Raw genomic sequence first — 12,057 nt, 5'->3', positions numbered from 1 at the left:
CAGACTTTACAGCTTCTCCCTGCACCACCACCACTTGTATTCCATTTCTGTATTTTATGCTTTGTAGTTTCAGATGCTCAGCAAGCAGCATCTCTTGGGTGAATGGAAATATAGTATTATATTGTGTTTGCAGAAAAATGGATGTAAAACATAAATGACTTCATAGACTCCACAGCAATAGGACTGCAATGTGTATATAAAGTGTAAATCATAAGCAGAGAAACTTCATCACCCTGTGCAACTGGCATTTAATGACTGCTTAGTCCTCTGGTCAAATGCTAGCCAAAGCCTTGTTTTTGTCACCCTCCACGCTGCTCACTCTTCCCCCATCTCACTTCTAACAAAGAACGTTTGCCCCTTCTTGTCCTAAAATTACAAGGTGTTTTTTAGAATAGAAGTGCAGATTTCCAACAAAGGAGTAAACAAGTGTACAAAGCGAAATTGAAATCTCAGTAGCGTGGCAAAGGAGAACGTTATTAATTTGCCTTCAAGACTGATTAAGTTACTTTATTTAAATACACAGTTTATTCCAAACTACATTAAGGTTTATGGACCTGTCAGTATTATAGAGAGTTAGAGTTGGCAGGAACAATACACGAGAGAGGTGCTATTAGAAAGGTGCACACAATTGTGTAGAGAGAAGGAAATCTGCAAATACACAATGATGAAAGCCGCCAATCTCCTCTACAAGGCAGATGCTTTGGGTAGAGCATTTTGCATACTTAGGTAGAAGTTAGATACCATCTATCAAATAAGCAAACCTCAAAATAGTCTCACAAAATAGCTTAATGAAAATATATTATGTAATTGGGATAGTACTCAAACATCAGTAGCATTCTAAAGTGGATTAGATGGATGGATATATAGACCTGAGATTCCACTTTGTGAGTAACTCTTCGCACGTATGTATCAGTTTACACCTTCAAAGCACTTATTTGGCCTCATCATGTCTCTGTGGGGAAATTGAGATTGAGGGCATCATCTTGAAAAAGCATAGGCCCCTTTTGCCTGCACAAAAAACGTGAACGCTGTAGCACACCTAGGTTATCTGATGGATTTACCAGGTTTGCAGCTGCAGTTAACTTGTTAAATACCTTTGCTCGTCATCACAATCACATAGTGTGCACATATTTGCATCCAGCTCTCAAGCTTCTGTAATTAAAATTTTGGTTTGAGAAATTAAGTGATTTGCCCAAGCCCACCAGCAAGCTGGATCAGAGCCAGGGTTAGATAGTTTCTATCCTTCAGTCTATATTGCTCTTTCCATTTAACGATGCTCTGTTACCTACCACCAGTGGCAGTGTCTATAGGATACGAATCGGAAGACTACTATCTGATCATTAATAATTCAGTGGCAATTTTCCTGAGTAAGGGTATTAACACAGGTTTCTTCCAGTTTGATTAATTGTATTATATCTGCCTAATATTGCCCCTTTGGTTTTAGTTTTACATGGTATTATTCACTTCTTGTCCCAAACTTCCTTAAGCTGTTAAATAGCTGTTGTGCTTTACCCCAAAAATAGCTGCATTTCACTGTTGAATCGTCCTTGCATAGCCTTTGCCAATATCACAAGTTGCTGAGAGACTTAACTAATGGTTGTAAAATATACTATTGTTACATCCCCTTCCCCATGTAACTGGTTTGGTCTGTAGCCCAGCAGAGATTTTATCTGTGCTGCCCTGATTTTAGAAATAGTTTTTCAACTCTGTTCAGGTTCAGTAGGAAATTACAAATGTTTTGGTTTTGTTCGCCATGATAATATATCTTTAAATGATAGGGCTGGAATAACAGCATTGTTACAGCCTTGTTACATAATATGTTTCTTGGCCACTCTCACTCCTGTCTGCCTGTGAATAGTAGGAGCCAGTCAGCTCATTACAACTTCAAAAGAGCACCTGAAAAGCTACCTCTCTGGATAAATCAAAGGAGGAGTAGACTTGGGAAGAACCAGCACTAAGTGAAACTGACTAACTTCTGTACATTACAAAACTGCATTGTATCCTGTTGCTGGTTCCCATGTGCAGAGCCTAGCAGTAGCCTACCAGTTTTATCTGTGAAGAAATCTCTCTTCCAGCTGCCCTTACAGGGCATATATAAAGCAGAGAGGGAGGAGTTTAAGATTCTTAACTCTCTTAAATTGGGCATAACCTTAGAAGATATGGTATCTTCACAATAACATGAAATGCCATTTTTGATGATTATGATGTTTTAGGTGCCATGGAATTCAAAATATCATTGCACCCAGAGCAAGACAATACTCAGTTAAATGACTGTTGATAATTATTGATCATATTGATTATTGCATTAGAAAACTAATTTTTAACAGATTTCCCCCCCTCCCCATACTTGTAATTTTTCACACATAAACCAATGGGTATTTTCTTGATTTAGGTTTATAACCTGATTTGTTAGCTGGTCCTTGAATCCATATGCTTTTCTGGTGAAGCAGTGATCCTTTCTTTTTTTAACTTTCCCCTTGTAGCTGACCTGAACAATGTCAGATTCTCGGCTTACAGAACTGCCATGAAACTTCGAAGACTGCAGAAAGCGCTCTGCTGTAAGTATATGCCTGTGCTTTATAGACTTTCTTCTCGTCTCTTCTGCCAAAAGGGCAAACCTGTTTGGCAACTTTTAGAAAAAGAAAATATTTCATGAACAAAAGTCTGTCAACTGCGTGAACACTTTGAACCAGAATCATTGCCACTATTTTTCAGTTTTGTACCACTCAAACCTACCTCAAGCAAAGTTAAGACAAAAGTATAAATCTGATCCTAAGTTAACAATTTCTAAATGTTACCTAAATAAACAGGCTAAGATAGGAATTTTTGCCACCCTCATTACCGAAGTGCCTGAGAACGTCTCACCAGTGCTTTATAGGTCCGTTAATATCTAGAGCATTCTGTAGTGGCATTAATATTAAACATGAGTATGAACCCAGGGTCCTGGGTGGGCTTGTACAACCCACACTGAAACCTGTACCACCACCACCACATCTTCATTGCTAGTTTTAGCCACACTAGCTAAACTAAAGCTAATGTGGGTATGCCTACACGGGCTGCAATCACACCTCTGAATGCAGTGTACACCTACCCTGTGTCATACTTGGGTGTGTATTCACATTGGCTAGTTACCTACTTTATTATGGATCATAGTTTCCTTATTAGACCAATCAAACACAAATTAAACAGTTTTAAATGCCATGTGAAACTGTTGTGTAATATTTTAATTTTATTCATTCACTTTTAGTTGTAGACAGAGTTTAATTTCTGGTATAGTTGCAGACATGTTTCTACTGTCTCTTCTGTTTCAGCCTGGGATCTGTGTTCACATGCTCTTTGGAACTGTGTCAAACCTCAGTATCTTTAAGCATATTCACTATGGGGCTGAGGGAGGGGTGAGTTAAAGTGAGAGGTTTCACTAATGCACAGAGTTAATCCTTGAAAGTCTTGCATTAATGAACACTTTCAACAGTAACTGAAAATTCTGGCAGCATAATGAAAGATGGGAGAAGAATTGCCAAATCCCTACAAGCCCACGCAATGTTTCTAAACTCGTATAATTTGGAATGTTTTGCCAATATTAAAATAGTGATAAAGAATTAGTAATGAAATTCTTAGAGATTAGAAATATAAATATCCGTTCTTAATATAATTCCTCTCCCCCAGTTTCATCCCCTGAAAATGCGCAGGATAGCAATATACTATTCCCATCTTTTTCTTTCTTTTTTAAAAATAAATAAAAATATACTATTTGTAGTTGCCAGACTATTTCTGAATATGTAAACACCAAATACAAATATGTTCCAATAAGTTGCGTCTAGCCATGAATCTGCTGTGCTTCTTACTTGGAACTATACAAACTTATTTAACCTTTGTATATAGTATAGACTTGTTAAGGTTTACGTTTTGCATCAGTCCTAAATTTTATAGAGAGTTTCAAGAGTGGGATAAGAACTAAACATTGATGGGCTTTTCCATTACAAATGGGAGTCTATTCTGACCCTGTACCATTCTATTTATTCTATAGACCTTTCGAAAGTGTTGATTTCCCATGGGAAATCCACTTCAAGAAACTGTTTATGAATTACATGGTTCTCACCGGACAGCTTGAATATATAAGTGTAACTGAGACACTTTTGTGCCTGAACATATGGAACCTAAAACACTTTGGGCCAGATTTGGATCTTGTTTACCTAATTCCACACCTGTGTAACTCTGTTAAGTGTGATCAGAAATAGGTTCTTAGACTTCAGAAATGTTAACTACCTGGGTGAGAACCTGGCTCCACTGATGTCAATAGCATAACTCCTACTGATTTCAATTGGACCGGGATTTCACTCCCAGTGTTTATAAAAGCTTTTTCTTGTGTTTGTCTTCTGTCCATTCAAAATAATAGAGAAAACTAGATGCTGGATTAATCTCATATTGTGCTGCTGCTTCCACATTTTTTAGAAATTCTCAATTTGTTAGACTAGCTATTGCAGGACAACTGTTTCTTTTATAAACTTTTAAGAACTGCCCTGCCATACGATTATATTTATAGTGGCACACAATTCCTTCTTTCTCATACTGTCTTAACAAGTTTATGGTACAGTTTGTCTTTATATAAGTGTTTACTTGAGGGCAAATGAAGATTTTCTGAGATCCAGATGTTTTAACAAACATGCAGTGGCACCTATACTAAATACCTAAGCACATTCTTCACACTTGTATCCATAGAGAGTTGTTTGAGGAGTCTGGATAACTATTTGTGCTCACTATTTGAGAAGCAATATTCCTGCAAAGAACAAAGACACCATCATTAAATAGTCTTATCTTACAATTTCACCTGCATTGGTGAACCCAATTTAATTATGCAGCAAAGTTATTATTGAGTTTTTTTTACTGTTTCTTTCAATTTGGCACTAATAGAAATTGAACACTATTTTGGATCTCAAGGCATCGAGACATAAGCAAGAGAGCTCAAATTTCCAGTTGAAGTAATTGCTTTTATCTCCTTCCTTTTTACTTGATCTTTGAAACTTGGTGGGGAAGGAAAGAAGTCTTGGATTGTTTTCGTTTTCTGCAAATCCACCAAATCTGTAAAATACAAGACATTTTTGGCTTTTGAGGTTTGTTTTTATTTCCCAGTCAGATTATATTTACCTCATAGAAGGCCTTGAGAGCTGGAGATATGTCCTGTTTCTAAATGTCAAAAATGAAAATGCTTTAAAATAATCAACTATACTTAGACTGTTTATGTTTTGTGCCTTTACAGGATTTTGGGAAACTAAGTGTAAGAATGAGTTTAGTATAGTTTATATGTGTATGTATGTAAAGGTATATTAAGGCTAAAAAGAGAAATGTAGAAAAAATAATGATGATCCTGCACAAATAAATTCATGTGCTGATAAATGTTTGCACATGGTATTACCCTGAAATATTCTCAGATGTGGCACCAGCCTCCCAGCACTATAGCATATTATGTACACGCTAGATATAATCATTTCACCATTGCTTTTAAATGTACATTCCCCTTTGATAATCACATCAAAGCATGTTCATTTTCTTGTGTACAGAATTGCTTTAAAAATGTATCCTCTTTAAGTGCAATCCGCATCTGAACATTATGATGTCAATAAAATTCACTTTGTTCTACAAGCCTCTCCTGGAGATTCAACAAGAGAAAAATATGCAGCAGTTTCTATACCAATTATCTTCTTTTGCTCTATGTATACTAACTAAATTAAAAGTTTACTTATATATCTACAGAGAACATCAGGTTTACTCATGGAATGACCTTGCATTCTGTGAGATCCCTGTATGATTTTAATTACCAGCCATATTTAGTTTCCCTCAATTTCAGTATGTGATTACTACTGAGTATCTTTTTCCTTTTCTGAGTATTTTTTATCTTTTTTTATCTGATGAAGTGAGTTCTAGCCCACGAAAGCTTATGCCCAGATAAATTTGTTAGTCTCTAAGGTGCCACATGGACACCTCATTGTTTTTTCTTACTGAGATAGTTGTCAGCTTTCTCCCTAAAACGTGCCTCTCATGCATTGTCCTTAGATTTTCCCGTGCTTCAGATCAGATTACGAGTACCATTTTACAGAATAGGTCCCCCCTTGCCCATGTCTTTGATGGGGAATGTGAGTTGGCCTTAAGCACAAACTCCCACTTCTATCTCTCTCTTTAAAAGCCAAAGTACTGTTTACCATGGCTGGGATACAAATATCTAGAGGCTGATCAGTGCACAAACTGCCAGTTTATCTAAAATAATTGGCCGAGCCTTACACTCAACTTGATGGAATTTCTCTATTTGTCTGTTAAGATGTAACATGATGGCTTTTGAACACTGCATCCAATTAATTTCAAAGCTTCAGGGAATGTTCTAGGCATCAGTGGGCAGAACCCTATTGATTTTTTGTGAAAACTGGAAAACCAGAGTATGTGCAATGAGCTCGGCCTACAGAAACTACACAGTGTGCAACCCGTTGGGTTTTAATTGCTTAAGTTAAGACTAGTGCAAACCCCCAGGTAGGGACACATAAATTGATTTACAACTCTTTTGTATCTATTCAGTTGACTGCATTAAGCCACGTTATGGGGGTTATGTCTCAGGTTATGACCATGCATGTGGGTCCATATTTTGGGAGGAGTCTGAGTCTTATATCTTGGAGGGAAAATGGACCTCCAGTACTTTTCCCACTAAGCTCCTGATGCCTTTGTGGGGCGAAGTCCAGGAGGAGTAGAAGTTGTCCTACAGCAGAGTCTGGTGTCACACCACCCCATGTGTTATTAGATACCCATCTATGATAGACTTCAAGACAAGACCGAAGGCTTGATAGATAAATAAAGAGCACATTTAAAGCATTTTAAGATGCTGCCACGTATTAGTGTTAAAATCGTTCCCAAAATAGAATGACCCATGTTTATCTGTAGTCACATGTATAATTAAGCTGCCGCCCAAATGCTTGAGGGGTCCACTTAATTACCATTGATTCATTGTCACAGAGGAACTGAGCATTCAGCCTAAAGCTAAAGTTAAAGGTGTTGTGAATGCAGTGCTGCATTTCGAATTTGACTAATAAATTGTTACTAGAGAGAAGCATCTTTCTATGATCCTTAAAGATGGGGCTGATGAATAGGCTGTTGTTGAACAAGACACACATCTTAGGATAGTTACCTTTTTACATGTCAGTAAATGAGATACAGTCTCCACAATAAAAATGCTTTATATTTTTAAAAAAATTAAATGTATTCACTCCGTAAGCTAAATCTTTTAGTATAACAGTAGGGACATGTATATATCATTACATACTTTTTCTTTGCTTTAGGATTTGGGTACGTGAGGCACATAAGCTAAGATTTTCAGATGTCCTTAAGGGGTTTAGGAGCACAAGTTCCTTTGATGTTTTTCAATGAGATTTGTATTCTGAAATTCCATAAGTACTACTGAAAATCCCATCTATATTGTATAACCCCTTGCAAATTATTCAGTGACTGAGTCTGGAAGGCTAAAGTAATGTCCTGTAGGACACAAAGAGCCAGATTCATTCTTGACGGAATTTTAAGTTGCATCAGAAGTGAATTTGGCCAATGTGACATTAAGCTATTGCTTCACTGTTAAAATCTGTTAAATTGTGAAGTATTGTTGCTTGTCAAAGCTCATTAAAAATCTTTATTTCAAAGAGAAGCAGCATGGTCTTGTGGTTAGGGCACTCACCTAGAACTTGGGAGATCTTGGTTCAGTTCCCAGTTCTGTCACCTAATTCCTATATGATCTTCACTTAGGGCTGGATTCTTCCAAACTTAATCACATTGAGTTATACCATACTCTGTGATTATCCTATTGAAATCAACTCAATGTGAGTAAGAGTGACAGAGTTTGGCCTTCAGTCTGTCTGGTTTGCTTCCTTATCTGTGAAGTCAGTAAAACAATGCTTCCACATTTCATGGAGGTGGTGTGGGGATGAAATATTTGTGAGGTGCTCAGATATTATGGCAGTGAGTGCAAATATAGATAGCCCTCATTATCTTGCTTTCTTGTATGATCCCCATTTCATTTTAAAAATCATCTCTCATAACACTGAAAATTGTTATCCTTCAAAGCTTAGAGGCAAAATACTTCCCTCGATCAGTTGATACTGAACTGTTTTTGATCTTAGTGGGAGGTGCATTTAGAGATTAAGGGTAATAAGTAGAACTGTGTAAAGAACAGAAGTTCCATTTATTGAAGGATTTTGAATTTTCACTTCATTCTGTATCAGAACAAAACAGAAAATTTTCAAAACTCTCCAAAAAGAAAAAATTCTGTGAAAAAAAATTGTTTGATTGAAACGCTTCGTTTTGACAAAATTGTTTCATTTTGGTTTTGACGTATTTTACATGACATTGTTATAGAGAATACAAAAAAAAAAAATTGACACAAGAAGTCAGTTTGATAGAACTACATATTCCGATGGAATATGGCCCCCCTGAAATTTCTCCTGTCATCTTTAGTAAGTGGTATTTTATTTGCTAAAAGTAATGATGTGATGGAAATAAATGGAAAACCTCAGTAAAGTTGGCATGTCCTAAAATGACGTTATGTTCAATATGTTTTTAATCAAATACTGTCAACAGGAATATAAAAATTAAATTAAATGATTTCATGTTTTATATGTTCTGAATAAGACATTTTATTTATATGGCATCCAATAGTGTGGTAGGTCTTTTACAGACAATAAGAAATTATTCTGACTTTTACAATTTACAGTCTAAGGCCTTGTCCTGCAAAGCCTTAATGCAGTGGTTCTCAACTCACGGACCAGTCAGCACACCGCTGTGGACCATGGGACACCCTCAGGGCCATACACAGTGATGAGCTGCCAAAATCTTAACAACGGGTTCCCTCCTCACCCCACGAGTGGGTCGTTGTCCACCCCCGCCCCCCCCGGGACTCCTGCCCCATCCAACCCCCCAGCGTTCCTTGATGCCTGCCCTCCCAGGACCTCTGCCCCATCCGCCCCCCTCCCCTGTCCCCTGACTGCCCCCAGAACCGGGAAGGAGGGTCTTGTAGGCCATCATAGTGGGTGCCCACCCCACCCCTAAGAGCCAGAGGTACCTGCCGGGGGGCGAGGTGGGGAGTCGCGGAGGTGCTTACCTGGGGCAGCTCCCAGGAAGCATCCAGCAGGTCCCTCTGGTTCCTAGGGGCGGGGGAGCATAGCTAGTGGGGAGTGGCCGCTCCCCCACTGATCACATCAAAAGTGGTGCCTTAGGCGCCGACTCCCTGGGTGCTCTGGGGCTGGAGCACCCACGGGGAAAATTGGTGGGTGCAGAGCACCCACTGGCAGCTCCCCACCCTGCGCCTGGCCCCAGATCACCTCCACTCTGCCTCCGCCTCCTCCCCTGAAAGCACTGCCCCGCTCTGCTTCTCCACACCCCCCCCGGCTTCCCACGAATCAGCTGTTCGGGAAGCTGGGGCAGGCTGAGAAGCAGGCAGAGGCTTCCTGCTCAGGCCCAGGGAGGCGGAGGTGATCTGAGGAGGGAGCGGTTCCCCTGTACGCCACCCCCGGTTACCTGCTGCAGCGCAGGCGGCCCTCCTCGCGCCCCCCCCCCCCGCCCCACCTCACCTGCGCATCCCCGGGCCTGAGCAGGAAGCTGGCGGCCTGCTTCTCAGCCTGCCCCAGCTTCCCGCGCGAACAGCTGATTCGCGGGGAGGGGGGGGGCGGAGAAGCAGAGCGGGGTGTTGCTTTCAGGGGAGGAGGTGGAGCTGAGGTGAGCTGGGGCTGGGGTGGGGCGGGGAGCCGCCGGTGGGTGCTCTGCACCCACCAAATTTTCCCCTTGGGTGCTCCAGGGCTGGAGCACCCGTGGAGGTGGTGCCTAAGGAGCCACTTTTGGCCGGTTAAATTTAGAAGCCCTTTTAGAACTGGTTGTCCCTCGCGGAACAACCAGTTCTAAAAGGACTTCTAAATTTAACAACCAGTTCTAGCGAACCGGTGCAAACCGGCTCCAGCTCACCACTGGCCATACAGATAGTGTGTGTATGTATATATATATGTATATACATATATAGTGTGGATGGGGCCACATAGAGAGGTGCATATGCAGCCCACAATGGTAAATACTTTGAGAACCACTGGCCTAATGCATGTCTAGGAGTCTGCAGGATTGGGGCATAAAAGGTTATTTTCAGACAAAGGGTTGGAGAAGGGATGAAAGCTTAAGAAAATTTTAATCAAAATATATTATTGTCGGGGGGGGGGGGGGGGCTTAATGCTTGAAATGACTGAGTGTTTTTTTGTTGTTGTTATTATTTTACTTTAAACAGTGGATCTACTGAGTCTGTCTGCTGCATGTGATGCCTTGGACCAGCACAACCTCAAACAGAATGACCAGTCGATGGATATCCTTCAGATCATTAACTGCTTGACCACCGTTTATGATCGATTGGAACAAGAGCACAATAACCTGGTCAACGTCCCTCTCTGTGTGGACATGTGCCTCAACTGGCTGTTGAATGTCTATGACACGTATGTGCAAGTAGTCTGAGTGTACTGTACTAAAAGGCTTTAATGACATTTGGGGGTAATGAGCTGTCTTCCTGGTTACAAAATGAGTGGCTTGAAGCTGGAAAGCTGGTGGTCATAGTGCAAGTTTAATAAAACTAATGGCTTACCGGTTGCACTTAGCTGAATCAATACAGCCCTGAGTTAGGCTTGGAATCCTAAATTGTTTTATTAAGCTAAGAAGTGATATAGCTGGAGAACAGAACATTCTACTTTAAAATGGTCTGTGTATCTAGGGGTCATTTTTCAGACCTCCATCCCATCATTAAGTTACGACTCTGCAAGGCACTTTTGAATTTCCTTGTTAATATACCTTTATCTTTACTAATTAAGAGTATTATCAAAAAGCAACAGCATAATCTTCATTATATGTGTGCTCATGCTTGTGCAACTTCCAACAGTTAAGCCTATTCAGAGTGGCCCATTTTCTAGAGCTGTTAGTATGTAATCCTTGTTAGAGGCTGGAAAGGGGGCCACCTGTGGTGCAATATACTTGTGACTTTTAATAGTCAACAGATCTGAGTGAATTTTCTTAGGTTAGTAATGTGGCTTCTAAAATTCAGGTTTAGCAAACAAAGGCCCCTTCAAATTAGAATTTAGATCTGTTGAGTCCACACTCCTGAATTTATTGAAGATGGGGTAGATTTACTTGGATAGTCTTACAGAAAATCTGTTCAATTTGCTGTTTTAATCAGCTGCCTCCTAGAGCTCGGACAACTCCTAAATTACCAATAATTAAATAAAGCAGCCTAGTTTTGGATTATTGTTGGATTTACAGTAACAAACAGCTCGGCAAATTTGGAAGTCCAAGCCCTGACTTGCTTACTTAAGACTAGAAGTATCTATTAGGTATCCTTAAAGTCAGACACACACTCGCATGTCATGTGGCAAAATAAACCTGTGTAGATGAGAGAGTGTGCTTTTAATTTCATCAACGTTTTGGTTTAAATTAAAATAAAGATCCATAGCGTGGGAATACTTCCATGCCCCAAGAATGTTTCTTTCATCAAGTTTTAATCCGTGTAATTACGCCTTATTGATTTCTGGATCAGAAACTGCAGATGTCTCCAAACCTCTTCCCACAGGGTGATTCTATAAATGGAGGACTTCCTATTCTGACTTAATCCACAACTGTCATCGAGTTAATGTGGATAATCATTCTGCCATGTTATATTATGTATTGTGATTGCACTAGATTTTTTGCTTTGTTCACAGGCAATAGAGAACAGGCCTATATTTAATATTTAGGTTAATTTTTTTTAAATCTACTTGAGTTTTCAGAAAACAAATATCTGATCCAGTTTGTATTTAGACCCAAACATGAATAAAATCTGAATACAAATTACAATTCTTCCCAATCAAAAAATGTTTGATGTGTAGGCTGGGGCAATAAAATCATAGAAGATTAGGGTTAGAAGAGACCTCAGGAGGTCATCGAGTCCAACCCCCTGCTCAAAGCAGGACCAACCCCAACTAAATCATCGTAGCCAGGGCTTTGTAAAGGCTGGCCTTAAAAACCTCTAAG

The 12,057-nt window shown here is 39.7% G+C and overlaps 1 protein-coding gene across 13 annotated transcripts in view; it reads left to right on the top strand.

The window, feature by feature from the left end:
• DMD (dystrophin) overlaps positions 1–12,057 on the top strand; it is a 1,912,888-nt gene that overhangs the window by 1,835,903 nt on the left and 64,928 nt on the right. For all 13 annotated transcript variants that reach the window (XM_043538015.1, XM_043538014.1, XM_043538013.1 and 10 more), the window contains 2 exons: positions 2,484–2,558; positions 10,295–10,496. In XM_043538015.1, the coding sequence (XP_043393950.1) occupies positions 2,484–2,558; positions 10,295–10,496 (277 nt within the window). The remainder of the gene's footprint in view (positions 1–2,483; positions 2,559–10,294; positions 10,497–12,057) is intronic.

The sequence above is a fragment of the Chelonia mydas genome, chromosome 1 (genome assembly GCF_015237465.2).
Source record: "Chelonia mydas isolate rCheMyd1 chromosome 1, rCheMyd1.pri.v2, whole genome shotgun sequence".
Lineage (NCBI taxonomy): Eukaryota > Metazoa > Chordata > Testudines > Cheloniidae > Chelonia > Chelonia mydas.
The sequence above is the reverse complement of the archived record's forward strand: the minus strand, read 5'-3'. Positions and strand labels throughout refer to the sequence as shown.